Source organism: Hevea brasiliensis, chromosome 1 (genome assembly GCF_030052815.1).
Source record: "Hevea brasiliensis isolate MT/VB/25A 57/8 chromosome 1, ASM3005281v1, whole genome shotgun sequence".
Lineage (NCBI taxonomy): Eukaryota > Viridiplantae > Streptophyta > Magnoliopsida > Malpighiales > Euphorbiaceae > Hevea > Hevea brasiliensis.
In genome coordinates this window covers 91,963,612-91,984,967 of record NC_079493.1, presented here as the reverse complement: position 1 = coordinate 91,984,967, position 21,356 = coordinate 91,963,612, and the positions used below count along the sequence as shown (strand labels likewise).

The 21,356-nt window shown below is 29.8% G+C and overlaps 1 protein-coding gene across 1 annotated transcript; it reads right to left on the bottom strand.

Moving 5' to 3' along the window:
• Positions 1-13,299: 13,299 nt before the first annotated feature.
• On the bottom strand, positions 13,300-18,536 carry LOC131179325 (probable flavin-containing monooxygenase 1). The gene is made up of 5 exons (XM_058145954.1): positions 18,040-18,536; positions 17,711-17,948; positions 14,421-14,596; positions 13,956-14,314; positions 13,300-13,830 (listed from the first exon to the last, which is right to left on the bottom strand). Exons 1-5 carry the CDS (start codon positions 18,475-18,477, stop codon positions 13,485-13,487), a joined length of 1,557 nt encoding a protein of 518 aa, XP_058001937.1. The 5' UTR covers positions 18,478-18,536; the 3' UTR covers positions 13,300-13,484.
• Between the last annotated feature and the right edge of the window lie 2,820 nt (positions 18,537-21,356).

Below are 21,356 nucleotides of genomic sequence, written 5' to 3'. Positions count from 1 at the left end.
AAGAAATATCTCTAGGAAGAAAGAATAACTAAAAGAATTTTGGTTATTCCTCTCTTTAATTTTTTTCCTTTTTTTATTTATTTTTTTTTTGTCTTCTCCTCCACGTCTCCTTTTCTTTTTCTTTTTTTTTTGTTTTTTTTCCAGTAGGGTATTTATAGAGTTTTGGGAGAGAGGTGTGACAGGGTTTGGAGTCCTATGGTGATAAAATTTAGATAACTTAAACAACTGGGGTTGCAGAATTAGAGTGAGACTGGGATATGGGAAAGGTGTTCTAACCAATAGAAAGAGAGGAAAATGGGGTGGCACCAATAGGGAGTGAGAAAGAGTGTGGGGCCAAAGGGTTTGAAGTACTAGTGTGATAAGGTTCATGTAACGGCCTTGCCCACTAGTGATATTGTCTGCTCTGGGCTGAAGCCCTCACGGTTTTAAAACACGTCACTAGGGGTTACGAACTACCAACTTATAAACCCAGCATCTCTCCCATGTTTTGTCGATGTGGGATTTGCCTAGGGTGTTATAGTTTAGATAACCTAAACAACTGAAATTGAGGAATTTGGGTGAGATTGGGATATGGGTGAGGTATTTCAACCAATAGGAAGAGAGGGAAAAGGGGCAGCACCAATAGGGAGTGAGGAAAAGAGTAGGGCCAAGTGGGAGAGAGAGTTTATATGGGAGAGGGAGAGAGAAAAAGATATTTTCTTATTTTAATTTTCAGAAAATAAATTAAACGGGTTCTATTTAAAATTTCTAACTAGGCTTTCTTAGGCCCATGGGGCCTAATTAAACTTAATTAGGTCCATTTAAGAACTATCTATATTAAATTTAAAAAAAATTAATTTAAATTAAATTAATTTCCCAAAAAAACATATTATTATTTTTTTTTTCAAGATCATGCCACTAAATTAATAATTCAGTTCCATGCCTTCAATTATATCTTACAGTCATGCAATTTTTCATCAATGGATTTTCCACGGCCTCAATACATATAGTCATCACAAAATAAGGATCTACAGTGAAGAGGACTGAAACTATTAAAAGTATTGAGGAATTGCTCTAGCGATGGAGAGTGAGCATTGATGAGAAAGGAATTTGCTAGTGTAGGCGTGAAGAGGAGGCGGAATGGGTCTTAGGTCTGCTGGTGATGGAATGGAGGACAGAGAATTGTGGTTCTTTAGGGGTGAATATGATCGAGAATGGTCCCTGCTGATCTGATGGGTGTAGGTTTTATCAGAGAATCTTGTATCGAGAATAGAAACGTGAAGAATAGAGTCAAAAGGGGAGAGGAGGCGTTTTTTTTTTCAGAAAACTAGGAAGCTTTGGAAGTTTAACAAAAATTAATTCATCCTTAATTAATTTCTATCCTCTTCTATTTCTCCTAAAAAATAAAATGGGAGTATATCTCAAACTTAATGGCCAAAATTAAGACCTTATAAAATATTTTTCCTCTTTCTGAAAAATAAAAATTAAAAAAAATAGAATTCAGAATAATTTGAAAATGTGAAATCAAAATCAAAATTGAATCCAAACAATTAATTTCATTCACTTTTAATTTCTCTTTTTTTTTAATTAAATGACAAAAATAAAATTATTTTTTTGAAACCTAAAATTAAAATTAAAAACAAAGATAAAAAAAATGAAGTAAAGATTGAAATCGAAAATGCCAACTCAAATTGAAACCAAAATTCAAAATAAATTAATTTTTCTTTTTCTTCTTTTTTACCGTACTTTTATTTTATTTTTATTATTTTTTTAATTTCATTTTAGGGCCGAACAAAATATAGTGTCTACAATAACGATAATTATTACATCCTCGCCCACGGCTATGACCACGACTATGGCCACGACCACGACCACGATCGCGACCACAATCATGATTATGTATTACTACATTCACTTTAGGAATGGAGCAGATCCAATGGGATGAGCTTCATAATTTTTTATTAGTAACTCATTATTTTGCTCAGCTACAAGCAAGCACGAGATCAATTCTAAATATATTTTAAAACCCTTTTTATGATATTACTGCTGCAGCAGGAGCACTTTTGAAGCATGAAAAGTTGAAAAATTTTTTCTATAAGTCTTCATCTATAACCTTTTCCCTGCAATTTTAATTGGGAACTTGTTTTAAAAATAGCAGAATTGTACTCATTTACGATTTTGAAATCTTGTAACTGTAGATGCATTCAATTATAATGAGCTTTAGGTAGCATTATTATTTTCTGGTGTGGTCATATCATTTTTTTAAATTATCCCATAATTCAAGTGAATTTTTTACTGTTAAATATTCTGCTTACGAAGAAAAATCATTACTTTTGCCTTATTTTGGATTGATGCTTATTTTCCTACTTGGATTGTATACCTAAGATTCTTACTTCAAGGTGAATATCAGCATCAAGCACCCATGATAAATAATTCTCACCCGTTATGTCAAGGGTCGCAAACTCAAATTTGATCAGATTTACATGACGCAAGCTAATATAAAACAACAATAATAATTATAATAAATTATAGATAACTTTAAATAAAATAAATAAACTAATCAAATTTTTAAATAATTAACGATGCATTTCAAATATTAAAGAATTTTTTTAATATTATAAATTTAATTTTTTTAAATCTTATTCAAAGGAAATAAATCAAATAATAAAATAACTAATAATTAAATATTAAACATAGCATTATGAATACATAATTATATATTTTTAATGGGATATTAAATTACTATTAAAATAATCAATTATCCTAACTACCAACTTACCATTTAACCAATTAATATTGATTATTATGAATATATGAGCACATATTAAGCAAATAAAATTACCAATAATTTTGTTAAGAAACATACATATTTAAATGCACATATAATATTATATAACATATATAATAAATTTATAATATAATAGTGTAGAAAGAATTACCTTATTACGAATAACAAAATAAACTTTTATTTTAAATTTGAAACTACAAAGAAACTTCATGTTGATAATGTATTATAAATTAAAAGAGAACTATAAGAAATATTGCTGTACAAAATCCTGCAAGTGCACGGATCATTAATAAGTAATAAAGTAATAAGTAGAGTATCACTCTCACGAGGATTGTGTTGAGTACTAAATTATAGCAATTTTAATTATGTAGATGATCAAAGTTGAGCCGATATTAAATTTAAAAGCAATTATTAAAACCTAATCTATCAAATAATAAGAATCAAATAAACTAACAACTAATAAATAAGAGATTTTAGGACTAGGATTTCATTGCCTCAGCTCACTATGACCCAACACTTAACTCGCCATTCATAGATAACATTACTTTGAAGGTGAATTATCCTAAAATATTTAATGTCCTCTCTCAAGACACAAAAGACGTGTTAGAATTAAAATCATACCTATTTTCATGGTATCATGTTAATTGAAGCCCATTAGGCTCTTTGATATTCAGTTTACCCTTGAAGGATTTAAACTTATCTCTAAGTCATAAATTCCTAAGTACATATTTTGGATATCCAATGCAAAATTTCATCTTTTGGTCCTTCATTCAATATCTAAAATCATGCAATTATGGGATCCAAACATAATACAAGCATTAGGCACACTAGAATTGAATCAAAAGCAAAAATCACTCCATTGATTAAATAAAATTAGATTAAAACCATAGTTGAGATTGAAGAGTTACATCCAACCCTAGAATGAAGAAAACTATATATTCATGGTTGAACTTAATAATTAAGTTCATCAAATAAAAGAAATAAGATATAAGAAGAAATAGAATTAAAGAACCCGAAAGAGATTTGTAGCCTTAAACTTGTGGAACTTTAGCTCGAATCTCCCTTTGTGCAAAAAAAAGTGAATCTTTTCAAGTTTGATCTCCCATGTGAATCTCTTAGAAGGTAAGATTAGGCCCTCCTAGTAAAACTTTGACTTCTTGTATTTATATCTAAAGAAAAACACTTATTTTAGAATCCTAACAAGCTTAGAAATCCTTTAGGAATGGCCAGGAGTCGTAAAAAGTTAGGTTAGAGTTTCTGACGCTAAAAACAACACGTGTAGTGTAATCCCTTTAATTTACATGGCTTTGACCCATGTAGCTCACTGGTCTTTCAATTTTTAGCTTTTCTGCAATTTAAAAGGTTACACAAGTCGTGTTTTTATTACATGGAACATTTAATTTTATTATTATAGGAACACAGGCCGTGTAATCTATTACATGGGCCATGTTGTCTTATTACTCCTCAACACGGACAGTTTAATGCATAACATGAGTCTTGTTCTTCTCTGGCTCCTTTTGCACTGCATTTTCGTATTTTGACACTTCTCTAATCACCTCTATACCTTCCCAGACTATAGAAATATAACTGATTGTAACACCCCTATTTGCATAGCCTGGTATATGTCACTGTTCTGATGATCGGTGTCGGTCTGGACAATTAAGGGGATTAGAACTACGTTTAAGACACCTAGATAAGCCTTAAACGCAATTAATTAGTAATTGCCAAATAGTTAAGTTTAAAGAAGAAAAACAAAGCATAAAAAGTTAAATGAGCTGGGAGTCACAGCGATGGTTGACCTTCTCGGGAATGACTGCGAGGTCAGTCTAAACTCAAATTTCGAACCGTAAAATGTGATGCCGCAGTCCTTAGGATTATTACGAACACAGTGGAAAAGAGAAAATCATAGAAAAGAATTGTTAAGCAGGTCAAATAATTAGGTCAGAGATCCGGAAGAAATATCGAATAACTTGCAAACCGAATTGAGCTAGCAAGGGGAATTTGGTCAATTCACCCCTAGAGCTGACTCCTGACCTAACTGTCCAATAAAATTGGAGAAAAGAAAATTTTGGGATTAAGAATTAAATTAAAGAACTAATGAAAAAATAAATGCAAAAGAAAAAAAAAAGGAAAAAATGTTATTACATCATTGGATGACATCATCATGATGTCAAAATCCATTTTAATTTTTCTACAAATATTGACCGAATCAAAAGCATTTTTTTAGGACATAAAATAACAAAAAAAAAGAAAAAAAATCATTTTGGTCTTCTTCTTCTTAGTGTGCCGCCCACCTCTCTTTCTTACCACCATTGAAGAAAAACCATGGAAGCTTGAATCCAAGCTTGATTCCCACCACTAAAACCTACTTTGTCCCCAAACTAGTCCATAAAAACTTGTTAGATCAACTTGAGGAAGCTTTAAAAGAAGGAAAGAAAAGAAGAAAAGGAAGAAAGGGAAGAGTTGAACTTCAAAGTTTAAGGTTAGTGGTGAATTGAAAATTTATTGTTTAATACTTATGTTTTTAGTGTAAGTAGCTTAGAAATTAACTTAAAATCAAACAAAAACAATTGTTGAGGGACTAAATATGAAATTTGTCCAGGTAGAGTTAGGGTTTGATATGAATGAGTTTGAGGTGTTTGAATGGTTATTTGAGGTGAATTAGGTGTGAAGATTATGAATGTACACTTTGAAATACATTAGATTGAATTTTATGTGTAGCTAGGGTTTTGAGCATGTGAAAAATTGAAGAAAATTTTGAGAATTAGCCAAATGATATAGTTAACCTTATTTGAGTTGAGTAATGGTCAATTGTGACCATTTGTGGTGTGTATGAATTGTTGGAAACAAGTTTAAATTCGGATTGGTGAGAGTCATTCTACAGGCAGCTTGACCTAGGTCCTTTTCAGGGACTAAAACTGAAAATTTAGCAACCCAATTGGTGTGAGGCCAATTGGGAATGAAACTAGACACTAAATGGCACATTTTTCATTTAGGAATCATGCCCAGAAAGTGACCATAACTTAGTGAACAATTAGGCCAAATCTGGAATTGGGCACAGTGACCTATACAAAAATAACCAAATGAATAGTAGTTATATAAATGACCATAACTTGGTCTAAGAAGGTCCAAATGACCTGAATTTTATACCGATAGAAAGCTGAGACATAGCCCTACAACTTTCATGAAGAACACAAACCCAAATTTTGACCATAACCTATTTGAAAAACCACCTGCAATCAACCTACAAAAACTACCATTATCCAGTAAATGCCCAGAATTCTGGGTAACACCAAATCTGGCCAGCTATGTTCAAATGGCCATAACTAGGGCTACAAAACTCTAAATGGAGTGATTGAAAAATGGAAATAAAGTTAAGTCAATAAGGAATAACTTCTATGAAGAAAACTTAGCCAAATTACCACAGCAACTTGACTAATGAAACAGTGTAAAACCGAACACCAAATCTAAAATTTTAGAATTTCACCTATGAAACTTAAAGTTTGAGGAAAATAACCAAAACCAACAAATTAAGTAACCAAAATGTAGTATGTGGGTGAAATTAGAATTCCCATACCTATTAAGCATTAGAAAGTCAACAAATTGACTTGAATAGTGTCATAAATAATAACTCCGAAATGAAAATTTTCAAAAACGTTAGTTTAAGCATATTGGGGCTAGAATTAAGTATATATGAATTAATTATTAGATTTATTATGAGATAAGATACTGAAACACTATAAATTGCGTGTTTCAGCTGAAAAAGACCTGGAAAAAAATAGGGCAAACTGAGTCAAGGCCTAGAGGCGACTCACATCAGGTTTGTGCACAATAACTTTTCACTTTCGATTTGTTATTAGAAAATTATTTCAATACATTTTGGAATAATCTATGCTAAATAATGTTTCGAGAAATGCTGTGCTGCCATTTTATGAATGGAAATTTGAATTGGAAATTGATTTGTGTTTTGCGTGAAATGTTTAAATAACTTGATTTAAATTGTTTTTTATTCACACTTGGCGTGGCAGTCCCTTACTATGTTCCTCCTCCACTTGTGGGATTGAGTTTGATATTTGATCACTTTCCTCCCTCTCTGGCTTGCCAGTCTGAGGTGAGTTTGGATGAGTACTCATTAGCTAGCTAGCCACCTCCCTCATTGATTACGATTAGTGGGGTGAGTTTGCCTTGTCGTGGTGTACAATACGGCATGTTTGGAAATTTTGTGTCATGGCCTAAGTTGTGTTATCGATTGGCAACACTATGATTATTAAATTGTTTGATCAAATTTGTATTATATTAAGCTTTGAAAATTGTGAAATATTTAAATTGTGATTTGTTATAAATATGATTTGAAAAATTGTGAAATATAATTGTGAAATATTGAACTGTGAATTAATGATAAATGTTTTATATTTTGCGTTTTATACTTTATTGAGCACCATTGAGTATTTTTATACTCAGCGATAGCTTTCTTTACTATCACAGATAGGGAAAATGACATAGCAGCAGAGTGAGCTGCTACAGAAATAGGGGAGCACAATTTGACGATTTTTGTATGTGTATATTATTTATACCCATTGTGTTTTGGTTGATGTAAATATGATATTGTCATATGTACGTATGTAAAATTAAGCAGTTGTATAGTAAATTATAATAATATTACCTTTTGGATTTTTATGCCTGTAAATTAAATTGTGATTGTAAATTATTTATTTTGAATGCAATGTGTATAAATGAATTTGAATTATATGAGATGACAATTTTGTTTTGAATTATGGTGATTGGGTTGATTTGTATTGATTGAAAGTAATGGTGGTTATGATTTGATGAAGTGTATATTGAAAGTGTTTTTGCAGGTTTTTAAAAAACTATTTTCTTAAAATACAGACTGCACTCTGCCGAAATTTTTAAAAAAAAATTGCGTAAAAATAAAATGGACAAAAAAAAATTTTGAGCTAGTTTTTAAACTTCTATAAAAGGTAAGAAAATGCTCACCACTTCTAAAAAGTAAGAAAATTGTTTTAAACTCCCTTGTAGTATATTTAATGGGTTACCTATAGGTGAAGTACGATAATTCATTAGATGTACTACGGGATCATATTACATCTTACTGAAGAGTAGGGTGTGACACTGATAAAGGCCGAAAACCATGGGATCAAACCAAATTAAAACAGAATTAAAAAGAAAACTAAAATGCTTTCAAATAAACATAAAAAAGACTAAATGCTAACAAAATGAAATAAATATTAACCCCAAATGCCTATATGGTTTGACTACATCAAATACCTCCAAACTCCATCATTTGCTTGTCCTTAAGCAAAGTGAAATCTAAATGCATATGAGAGGTATTTTCCTTTTCAGTATAACATGAAATGAAATTCTAGACTTTTTAAAGACAACCTTAAAAAATTAACATGTCAACAACATATCAAAATGCTAAGAAGTCAAACATCCATTGTATGCACTAATATTTAGCAAAGCACAAATTACCAACCCAAAACAAATGTACACATACTAGTTGCAAGAAATCACATTACTTAAATAAGTACAAGTGAACTTAGCAATCTCTAATGCCTTTATGTAAATGTATTTAGTTAATTTTCTCAAGTCCTATATGTAGATCTCCTAACCTTATCTCCATTAATGTAGCACACACTATCAAAAGATCAAAAGTTCTTTTCGTAAAGTTGTAATGGTGTTAATGGCAATAATATGGAAAAAAAAAAAAGGATAAAAGGTAATCAAAATATGAGAGCCATTAATCTATAAAAGATCAAGACACACTAAAATTTTTCTCTTTTTTTTTTATTTATGAAGAGAAGAAATTTACAAATTGACTCCAGTGCTAACATACTTCTTGATAATTGAATAGGGACTTTATTTATACTCTTGGATTTATTACACTTGTCCCTCTTTGGTTCCATCCCTAAACTCGTTCTTTGAACACTTAGGTGGAGTAATTCTTTATAATTTTTTTAACACTAGCACTTTTATTTTATTTCTTCCATAATTTTTTCTTTCCTTTTTTTGTTCTTAGTGTACCTTTTACTTTTACAAACAACCTCTCTCATAAGAGTAAGATAAGTGTTTAAACTTAGGGCTAGGTGAATAATATGGGTAAACGAAGAAAATATATAAGTAAAAATATAGACTTAAGTTAGTTATAAGGGATGTATTTTAATCAAGAGTGGCTAAGGCTATAGTGACACTAAAATCAAAGCTATAATGAGGTTAAAATCAAAGAACACCTAAATCATCTCTTTATCAAGTGTATGCTAGAATTTTGCCTTGATAAATTTAAAAGACCTATTATAGAACTAGTGAGACAATTGAAATCATATCTATGCACATATACTTGCGCTAAGAACTCAAAATTTCATTATAATAGAATGATGTACACATGCTCAGGAAAAATAATTTACACAAAATTAAATATCAATTCCATTGTGAACATTGTTCTTCCTTTTATACTTTTCTAAGCAATTTACACATCAAATCTCTCAAAGTCACTCTAATCATTCATCAAAACAATTCTCATCATATCAAAAGAGTCAAAATATTGGAAAAAATTTTATTGATATTATACCTAGAATGCAAAAATTTTCTACTTAAAATGCAAAATCTAAAACACAAATTTTATTGCACTCCCAAACTCAAATTTGACATTGTTATCAATGTCATTAGGATAGCATAATCAACTCAAAAGCAACATCATAAATGTTATCAATAAGGAAAAGCTAATGGATAAAGAATATTCCCCTTTAAAGTGTGCCTTCGCTTGAAGATTTATATACTTATTCTCCATTGCTTCTTTCAAGTACTTCTTAACCTATAAAGCGAACAATAAGTAAAACAAGTTTAGAAGATGATAAAATTATATATATATATATATATATATATATATATATATATATATATATAAAGTAATAGTAAAGCTTTGGTTGCCTCCCAACAAGTGCTAATTTAAGGTCATTAGCTTGACCCTTTCAGAAGTGCTAATAAAAAAGTAGCTTTCACGTATAGTAATTATCATATAACACTACATATGAGTCTTAATTTATGGTACCCTCAAGATTGGCAAGATTTGAAACAAGTTTGCATGCAATATGAACAACACATGGCTTAGAATAATATGCTTAGAATGAGGGTTGCTTTAGCTCATGGAGGACATATCATAACGAAAGTGGTGTCCATGGGAGAAAAGGATCTATTGGTGCTAGATGTGTAAGTACCATTAATGAGCTCAAATTGATGGTCTCACCTATTTTCAAATCCACCAATATCTATTCTAGCTCTTCTTCTTATGGGAACTTTACTAATAACTCAACACCAAAGGAGTCTTATTCTTCAACTTTAGGTTCTCTCTCTTTTAGAAGCTCAAATTCCCATAAAGCTTCTGCATTCTCTTAACTTTGCTTGTTTAACCCCTCATCATAAAACAATATCTCATTGTTCACCATAGGTCATCAAAATTTTTCAATTGAGCTACTGCCTCTTCAAGTCCCACTTTCTTCTTTTCTTGGAGCTCAAATGATTTCTGTGAAATATTAGGTTGATAGATGTGCAGAGGATATTGATGACTTCAACTGTCATGACCTAGGGATGGAGTTGGGACGTGCTTGTTCAACTAGCTACGCACTGGGGTGGATTAATGTCCCACATCAGAAACGGAAAGGAAAGATTTGAGCTATATATGTGGGAGCCTTCCTCACCTGGTCAGCACGCTTTTAGGAATGAAACCTCCCAAGGGACAAGCTCGTGAGGCCCATGGGCCAAAGCGGACAATACTGACTGGAGATGGATTGGGCTGTTACATTGTGGTATCAGAGCTGGACTCCCTCTAGTACAGTGTGTGGTGTGAGGATGCACCAGGCGAAAGCTGGTAGGCTTGTCACGACCCAGGGATGAGGTTGGGACGTGCTTGTTCAACCAGCTACGCACTGGGGTGGATTCATATCCCACATTGAAAACGGGAAGGAAAGAACTGGGCCATATATGTGGAAGCTTCCCTCACCTGGTCAGCGTGCTTTTGGGAATGAAACCTCCCAAGGGACAAGCCCGTGAGGCCCACGGGCCAAAGCGGACAATACTGACTGGAGATGGATTGGGCTGTTACATCAACCTTGTAGTGAAGGATCCCAATGCCAATGGTAATCAAAATTTCCCATATCATTCAACAAGCGAATGGCATTCTCCTCCTTAAAGAATGTGATCACTAGTAGCCCAAGCTCCATTATCTACCCAATTCCTTATTGCTTCATCACAACCATTATAGAAATAAAGAGTTATAAACTGATTTGAAAGATTATGATGAGGAAATCTCTTTATTCATTCAATAAATCTTTCCCAAGCAACATAAAAGGGTTCATTGTGTTGTTGAATAAAACTTATGAAGACTTGCTGATGAAAAATCTCAATGTACCTCATAAGAAAAAACAAGTAGAAATAAAATTAGAAATATAGAAAAATAAAAATGAAAAAACATATAAAAGAAATAAAATTATCTGGATTAACCAAATCACCAATCGTTTGATATCAAGCACCAATCCCTAGCAATGGTGCCAAAAACTTATTGTGCAAAATCCCAAATACACAGATCATTAACAAGTAATAAAGTGATGAGTAGAGTATCATTCCCACAAGGATTGTGTTGAGTATCAAACTGTAATGATTTTAATTATATAGAAGATCAAATTTGAGCCGAGATTAAATTTAAAAGCAATTATTAAAACCTAATTTATCAATTAATAAGAATCAAAGAAACTAACAACTAATGGATAAAAGATTCTAGGACTAGGTTCACTGCATTAACTCGTTATAATCCAAGACTTAACTCGCTCAATCATGGATGACATTACTTTGAAGGTGAATTATCTTAAAATATCTAATGTCCTCTCTTAAGAGGCACAAAAGATGTGTTAGAATTAAAATCATATCTATTTTCATGGTATCATGTTAACCATTAGGCTCTTTGATATTCAATTTATCCTCGAACAATTTAAGCTTATCTCTAAGTTATAAATTCCTAAGTTCGTATTCCAGAGATCCAATATCAAACTTCATTTTTCGATCCTTCATTCAATATCTAAAATCATACAATTATGGGATCCAAACATAATGCAAGCTTTAGGCATACCAGAATTGAATCAAAAACAAATATCAATCCATTGATTAAATAAAATTAAATTAAAACTATAGTTGAAGTTAAAGAGCTACAACCCAAACCCTAGAATATATAAAAAAAAAAAGAAAAAGAAAAAAAAAACTATTTATTCATGGTTAAACTTAACAATCAAGTTCATCAAATAAAAGAAACAAGACATGAGAAGAAATAGAATTAAAGAACCTAAAAAAGATTGGCAACCTTGATCTTGTGGAACTTCAGCTTGAATCTCCCCTTGTGCAAAAAAAGTGGATCTTCTCAAGTTTGATCTCCCATGTGAATCTCTTGGAAGCTGAGATTAGGTCCACCTAACCACACCCCCCCCCACCCCCCCTCCCCCCAGTAAAACTCTAACTTCTTGCATTTATATCTGAAGAAAAACACTTTTTCAGAGTCCTAATAGGCTTAGAAAACCTCTAGGAATGGCCAATAGTCATGAAAAGTTAGGTTGAGTTTCTATCGCCAAAAAAAACAAAGGCCATTTAATCCCTTTAATTTACACGACCCTAACCCATATAGCCCACTAGACCTTTAACTTTCAGCTTTTCTGCAGCTCAAAAGGTTACACAAGCCATGTTTTTATTACACATGCCGTGTAATTTTACTTTTTCAGAAACACGGGTTGTGTTGTCTTGTTACTCCTTAACACAGGTTGTGTAATGTATAACACGTAGCCGTGTTCTTCTCTAGCTCTTTTTACGCTGCATTTTCGCGTTCTAACATTTCTCCAATCACCTCCATACCTTCTTTTACTATCGAAATATACCTAATAAAAGCCGAAATCCATGGGATTAGATCAAATTAAAATAGAATTTAAAAGAAAACTAAAAATACTTTAAAATAAATATAAAATAGACTAAATGCTATCAAAATGAAATGAATATCAACCCTAAATATTTATATGGTTTGACTGCATCAAATATAGTAAGAAGATAAAATAATTTGATAGAGAAAATAAAAATTACTTTGGTAATGAAAAAATACTTTTTAATTACTCTTCTCTCACATACTTTGGATGTATTCTCTTTTATAGCTCTCCTCCATAAATATTCTCAATAAGTTATCAAATACAAATGCATTAGGAGTTTAAAGAATTGAATTGGATGGGGTTATGAATATTCACTTAATTTTTTTTTAATAAATGATTTATTTCAAAGGAAACTAATATATTTGACTTTTTTTATAAATGATTTATTTCAAAAGAAACTAATATATTTGACTAAGCTTATTATTGACAACAAAAAATATGCCATCGGGGCTCTTATTCAAAAACAACTGAAAAAACAATTGGTGGGCCCGCCGGTTAGTGAGACTAATATGATGTAGGCATGATCTTGTTTCTGCATATTATTTCTGTTATTGCTCATAATAACCCGACGCCATCTCCTTGAGCGACAATTTTCATGCTCATAAATTACAAGCATAGATAATGATTTTAACACAGAATCAGAAATCGCCTTAGCAACTCTCCAAACAGTAACAGAATCTGAAATCACATGGCAACTCGTTTTCCAAACAGAAACTGAGAACACATCAAAACCACGAACGGCTACTTCAGAAAGGCGAAACATAATCCATGGGTCCATATGGCTCAAACAGTTCAGCAAAGAATCCTCTCTTTCTCTTTGGGTTCCATCCCATGTCTTTGCAGAGTTGATCATTGTACCATATATGAAGAGTAGCAATGCATGATCTCTTGTAATATGGCCCTGAATATCGTTTCTTATATTGATCCCATTTTTCCACATCTTCTTCCATCTCTTTTATGCTAGGCGTCTTGAATGTACCATCAAGAAGCTCTGCTAGCCATCGGCTTCTTATCTCTGAGGTGTACAAGTTGGAAAGACTTTCTGAAAATCCGATCACTGCCAGCTGTGGAATTTGTGGATGAATGCATTCCCTGAGGAAAAAAATAATTCAATTAAAATGACTTCAATTGAATTGAATTCTTTTATTTTTTTGACTATCCAAACGCATAAGAATAAATTTTCATAAAGGAATGTAATCTTTATAAAAAATGCTAACCTGTAGAGAGGAATTGCTGTAGTAGGGGACCCAACTAAGCATTCTTGAAACATTGCAGACATAAAGATGTCTTTGAGCTTCTTATCACCTTTAAAACCTGTAGCCAATATGACCAGATCAGTCTCTAGAGTTTGGTCCTCGCCATCAACATTAATGCCTTCTTTGCAGAAGCTGAAACTTGGAGCTTTCTTCAATATGATGCTTCCCTCTTCAACTTTGTCATAAAATTTGTCTGGAATCGTTGAGACTGTACAAGAATTAATTTCTTGAAGGAAACTGTGTTTGGGCACCATTCCAAATTTAGCCAATGGAAGCTTATTCTTGCAATGGCTTTCCATAAATTTTGAAAAAGCCCATCTCTGTAAATTTATTAAAACTCAATTAGCAGCCTTCTGAAATCGGAATTGTTAGAAATCATTTTCAGGTGATACCAGGGGAGGAAATGAAAAGAAAAAGAAAGGTTACCAAAGGTGTGAGAATATTTGCCAAAAGACTGAGTAGGAAACCTTCACCAGGCTTATGAACGACGAGTTCTGAGAAGCGATTGAGATAGAAATAGGCTAGAGGCACCCCCCAAGGAAGGTAGTCAGGGACAGTCCAATGTTCAGTTTTGTATAAAACTCTGCATGGACGTTCAACCCCTACAAGCCAAAGATTATAAAATTAACAGATCGTGATTGACGATCAATCTTTCATCAAAGAATCGGGGTGGAACAAGAAATTTATTTTTGAGGGGACGAAAAATAAATATTAACAAAATTAAATGAAATCTTAATAAAGTTATCAAAATAAAAGTCTAAAATTTTAAAATTAGATAATGTGAAAAATATAAATAAAATTTACATAAAAATATTAAAAGAATAAATTTTAATTTTTTTTAAAAATATACTAAAGAAAGTCCAATTCTATTAAGATAAAACTCATTCATCTCTTATGAATGTTTTGTGGTTAAAAAAAAATTAATCATAAAACACATGTTCAAACTTTTCTTTCTCCATTCACATGTACATGAGGTTTTTTCAAAATAATCTATTAGTGATTGTTGAAAGAAATAATACAAAAACAATATGCTTCTTTATGAACAAAAAGCTTTTTCAGTAGAATTCGTTGAAATTGAGTGTCCGGAAAAATCTATTGGACATCTCTTCGAATTAATGGATAGTAAATGAAAAGATGGAATTTATAAACCAATTAGGTTTTTGTCCGCACGTTAGCGGTATAATCATTACGGTATATTATTTAATTAAATAAAGATATGATTATATAATTTTTCTATATATTTATATTTACTTTATTTAAAATATTTTAAGAATAATTTAAAAAAAATTGAAGATATAAAATAAATAAATAAGTAAAAAAATAAATATAAATTGAAAAAATATAAAATAAATAATAAATTATATTAATTAAATGAATATTATTTTAATAATATTTATATAATTTATTTATTATCCTTTTCTTGATTATTAAAATATCATTTAGTAAGTTTGGGAGAAAAACTTGATTCGCCATTATATCTTTTATTTATATTAGGAGGTGGCTAATTTGATTTTTGATGTATAATGTTAATTTATAATTTATAACTATGAGTTTTAAATTTTTTAGTATTAATTAAATTATTTTATTATAAAAAATTAATTATATAATTTTATAATTATAATGAAAATAAAAAAATTACTTTGATTTGCGTAATTTATAACTTTTCATAATATTAATATAATTGCAAATATTTTTAGGAATTATTTCTTTAAAAATATTGTTACATGATTACAAATCTTTCTATATATAGAAAACATTAATGCTGTATTCTCAACTTAAGCAATTAAAAAGCCTCCTAATATTTAGTGAAATATACATTTAGTCTTTATATTTTCATAATTAAATAATTTATTATCTGATTTTTCAATAAATGAATAGAATAATCCCTGCCATTAATTTAGGTTAAGCAGTTGTTAGTGTAATATAACTAAGCAAAATGAAACAATTAAATTCTTGACTTTTTGAAAAAGCTAATGATTTATTCTCAATATTTTTTAAATTAAATAAGTTAGTACTTCACTTTTAAAATTTTACATGGACCTAATTAATAAATATTATAATATATAAATTTTATTTATTCATAGTGTACTATATTAACCAAACATAGTAAATTTCATATTTTAAAAAATTTATTACACATTATGAAAGTTATTAATTTGATTAATATTATGTTTTGACTATCCTAATTTTGAATGTGTTTTATCATACTCATACATATTTAATGGGTCCATAAAGAATCAATATGGATACAAATATTTTAGTAGAGTTATTTCCAATGAAATAGTTATTTAAATTTGTGTCCATTTGAAATTTAAATATAATATATATAATTATTTAAATTAAAAAGTATGAACTATATAAATATAAAAATTAAAAAGTATGAGACTTATTTTGATTTGAAAATATAAGGATTAAAATGTTGATTTTATCAAAATCAAGGATTTAATTTTTTTTTAATTTTGAAAGTATATAAATTAAATTGTATATTTTACCAAAAGTTAAGGATTAAATTGTAAATTAACTAAAATCAAATTATTAACTTAATAATGACCGGAATGATCATTGCATTATCACTGGGACCTTTATGAATAGATGCACAATCAAGTTTGGATTGTTCATTGTTGTGCAAAAAGGCTTTTCACAGTTCTACAGTGTGTACAGCTTACGCTGTGAAACTTAAGAGGCCTTTTTGTACAACAATCCAAACTTTGTTTTAAAAATTTTTTTCAAATCTACTACAATCCAAAGTTGATTTAATATCTACCCGTAAAAGTGACAGTGACAACCATCATGCAATGAACATGCCGGCCATTATTGAAGTTAATCATGAAGGTTTTTGACTTGCTTAATTGGTTAAGAATACAACAATTAACTTTTCTTCTTCTCTCCAAAAGGCTCTAGGAATGATGGTGAAAAAATAATTAGTTGTAAGACCAATGCATTGTTAGAGTCCAAAATTAGAAAAGTTTTAAAAATACAATCAGTGTATGTATGTATATTATAATTATTTATCATATGTAAGTTATATCATAATTAATAATTATATTATATTTATTATATATATAATAATTATATTGAATAAATTCTTTTAAAATTAACAGGAAAAACACTAAATTATACCCGAATGTATATATCTATTTAATCTATAATGTCACATTGATTAAAAATGATGATAAATCTTATTTAAATTTATAGTGATATCACCTATAAATATTTGTTATAAAATTTCTATTAATTAAATATATAGGCACCCAAATATAAATAAGAATTTCCCAAATCAAAAAATAATAATTATTCTTGAACTTTTCACATTAACATTATTCATAGTCAATATTAACCTTGCATCAACACTTTTCCTAGTCAACATTGTCATGCTGCCTTCTGAGACCAAAATTAGAAAAGACAAATAATTATAGAGTCCAAAATATTGAAATTTACCATCACCATTATTTAATATGTATATACCCACAAAAAATGTAATAATATAATTTGCAGTGCAAGACTACCTTCATCCAAAAAGATTAGCAAGCTCAAAGTAATTAATCTTTTAAAGTACATACCCAATTTATATAGTTAGTGAAATTGTGGTTCAGATTAATTAGCAAGATCCTTAATTATTCCTAAGAGATAGCATCAGCAGTTGAACCCATTGTCTTGCTGTTCACAAAATGAAAATTAATTAATTAATTAAAGAAGATGGGCGTATATGGTCTTACCATTTGCTGCACAGCACTCCATTGCAATATCCAGTGCAGATTTCTGGAACCCCACAACAGTAACTCGCTTCCCATGTAAGAACTTCCTAGCACTTTGAAAATCCATGTTGAAGTAGTCCACTGCATGTATCACCTCACCCTGAAATGCCTCAGGGCCCTTTCTCGGAGGAAATTCTGGAATGTTAGGAACATCGCTGAACCTCCCAAGACAGAGGATCACAAAATCCACTTGATATACCTGTATTTACGGTCAGATCTTTGTCTATGAAAAAGGAATTACAGAGATGATCAAGTTACATGGGAGATCTGTGTTTCACTAGTACGGTTACCTCAGTTGCAAGGCTTTGAGTGTCTTTTACTTCTATTTTCCATTTTCCTCTGGAGCTGAAGGGCTCGCCATTGCCACCCCAAAGACTCCATGATTGCATCTCTTCCTGGGAAGGGCCTTCATAGTGGATTCCAACAACTTTAGTATTGAACTTGATGTGCTTGAGTAAGTCAAAATGCTGAGCATAAGACTGAATATAATCTAAGACTTGATGTTGGTTTGGGAAATCATCTGTGACTGAATCTGGCCATGGAAAATCTGAGAACTGATACAATGGTTTAGGAGTTTGGAGCTTTGTATTCTCCACAGTTTTAGTCCATACTCCTCCTGTGCCGCTTCTTGCTTCAAAAACTATGGGATGGAAACCCTTTGATAATGTGTATTTACAAGCAAGAAGTCCACTGATACCAGCTCCTATAATTGCTATCTGTTTCTCCATTTCTGTGTTTCAGAAGCTATTAAATATGCCTTCGGAGTTATATAAGAAGCAGATAAGATTGGTATGTATTTTGACGTTTCACAAATAATTTAAAAGTGCTTTTTTTGTTATTATTTTTAATTGAAGATTTGACAAGTAATTGTATAATCCAGAAAAGATTTCTACGGATACGTCATTGAAGAAACCTCGCCAGCATTTTAAAAAACTTGTGTCATTGAAATTTAATCAAGTTTTATGGTCCCCCGACAATTAAGTTTAAAATTTTAATTCTTCTTACAAAATCGCCAACAAAATTAAGCAACCTCATTTAATAAATATGCTTAAAAAATTGTCAGATAATCTAAATTTATAAATAATTTACAAAATTAAACTACTTGACCTAATAGTAATGCTTAAAAAATTATCGTGTGGTATTAATTTAAAAAAATTATTAATAATTATTTCAAAATTTAAAAATAAATATTATTTATTTTTTACTTTTTTTAAAAATACGTATCCAACTTTTAAATTTGAAAATAAACCAATTTTTAAAAATAATGATTATCTAAAAATTTTATTAAAAACACTTATTTGTTAGCACTAAAATCATTAATTTATTAATTTATAATTATATGATTAATTTTATGGGTCTTGTAATTTTTGAAGGTCTCCATAGCTTTTCCATTAGATAATCAAGATTTCAAAATAGACCAAAATTTTAAAATTTTAAAGGTATTCTCTGTAGTAATTGCAAGTCAATAAAAAGTTAATTATTAAATGATCATAACAAAGAGATATGCATTAATTATATATATTTTTAATAGTTTATGTAGTTAGTTGAATGTTGTTCTAAAAAATTCAAAATATTGTAAAAAAATATTTATAAATACTAATATGCATAAAATATTTAATTTTAAAAGAATAAATTGAAGACCTCAAAAAAAATCAATAGAGGAAAAAATGAAGATCATAAATTAGAAAATGATTATGGCTTTTTATATTTTTTTTTAATTATTTCTTTGAGTATTAGCATAATATTTAAGATAATAACTTTGAGTACATTTTTTTAGAAGAACCTTTGAGCATACTTATTATATATATATATATATAAGTCATTGATGGTCTTTTTTAAATTACATTTATACTATAAAAATATTATATTATTATGTTCTTATAAAATAATATTTAGAGAAAAATAGTTAATAATTATTTGAGAAATGAAATTGTAATTTGATTTGAATACATATATAATTATTTAAAATTTAATATAAATTTATATTTATTTGTTATATTAAATTAAATTAAATAATATGATTTTAAAATATAAAATATAGAAATGAATAATGATTATATTATTAAAATAAAATAATAAACAATCCGTAGGGATAGAATGACCAATGGGTTTTATAATTATCATCTTAGTTTTCATAACTTGAATGTAACGACTTGAATTTTCTTTTAAAATAAAATATTCAAATTAAAGTATTACTTTATTAATATTTAATGCCTTAGGAACTTAAAATTTTCAGAAATGCCTTTATGTTTTTATTTTATTTATTTTGTTAAATTAAATTAATATTTTTCATAATAGTGATTTTTAAAACAAATTATTTACATGTCATTATTATTATTATTATTATTATTATTATTATTATTATTATTATTATTATTATTATTGTTGTTGTTGTTGTTGTTGTTGTTGTTATTGTTGTTATTGTTAAATTGAATTTTGTTCTATCAAATTTAATTAACTCTCAATTATAAAATTTATTCAATTTAATAATTTAAAGTTAATTAAATTAGGCCTAATCATATAAAAAAAACCAAATTTTTGTATGCTTTGCGTTTTAATTCTAACATTTCAATTTTGGCAAAATAAGCCAAAATTGAAATGTTTGTAAAAATTTTATCCAAATTTGAATTTCAATTTGGGAGAGTGTGTCTCTGCGGAGGTGGCATGTCATGTAGGTTATTTTCCTATAAAACTCTCTCTCTTTCTCTCTCTCAACAAGGTGGTTCAAGTGGCCACCAATGTGAAGAAATGCTACTTTGAAGTTTCAATTGAAGCCTTGAACGACAAAGCATTCACTGAAATGATGTTTATTGAAGGCTGCTTCATTCTCCAGTTCATCTTGTGTTCATCAATTAGAAGTACAAAGATGAAACCTCATGTTGTAGCTTTTATGATGCTAGATTTATTCCTATTGAAGAACCAACTTCCTTTTTTCGTGCTCAAGTCATGGATGAGTTCTAGGTTCACATCAACAACTTTATCGAGAGAATTTGCCATTTTCTCTCTCAACAAGATTCAGCATTTTCCCTTTCAACAAGTCTAAATAAGGATAAGTTACTGAATAGCAAACTCTTATGGCGCTAAGCCAAACAATGATGCAATAGGAAGAAAGTGATCTAGATCCTTAGCCTATCCACCTTCTTGAGCATTTTTATACCTAATTCACTAAAAAGATCAACCGAACTTCCCATCACAGGAAAAATAGAGATAGAGAAGTAGACAAATATTTTTTGTAGAATGGTTTAACATGCGATCAGTGTTGGAACAGTACAAAAAGGTTGTTCAAGTGTAAAAACCACAAATTATCAGTGCCCTTATATAAGAGACACTATGCCAACATCGTTAGTAACTTCTTGACTTAATCTTAGCATTTTCCCATAAAAAATAGGTAAGACAAAATGAGAATAGAATCCAAGAACAAAAGGAGGAATGGAAATGCTTCAAGTAAAGGCAAAAAAATGGGAAGCTACAATCAAGAAGGCACTTAACCTCTTAAGCTTACACATTGCTAAAGAAAAACCACTATACTTTTTCAGTTGGTGTTTACTAATTTACTATTACATCTATGGTTTCAAACAATCAATTGAACATAGACCCTTAATTTATA

Bases quoted from the DNA above. Each gene is read 5' to 3' on its own strand.
- LOC131179325 (XM_058145954.1), bottom strand. From the start codon at position 18,477: ATGGAGAAACAGATAGCAATTATAGGAGCTGGTATCAGTGGACTTCTT. The intron at 17,949-18,039 runs GTAACCGTACTA...CCGTAAATACAG, and splicing joins CTCAAAGCCTTGCAACTGAG to GTATATCAAGTGGATTTTGT. The intron at 14,315-14,420 runs GTAACCTTTCTT...ATAAATTTACAG, and splicing joins CAAATATTCTCACACCTTTG to AGATGGGCTTTTTCAAAATT.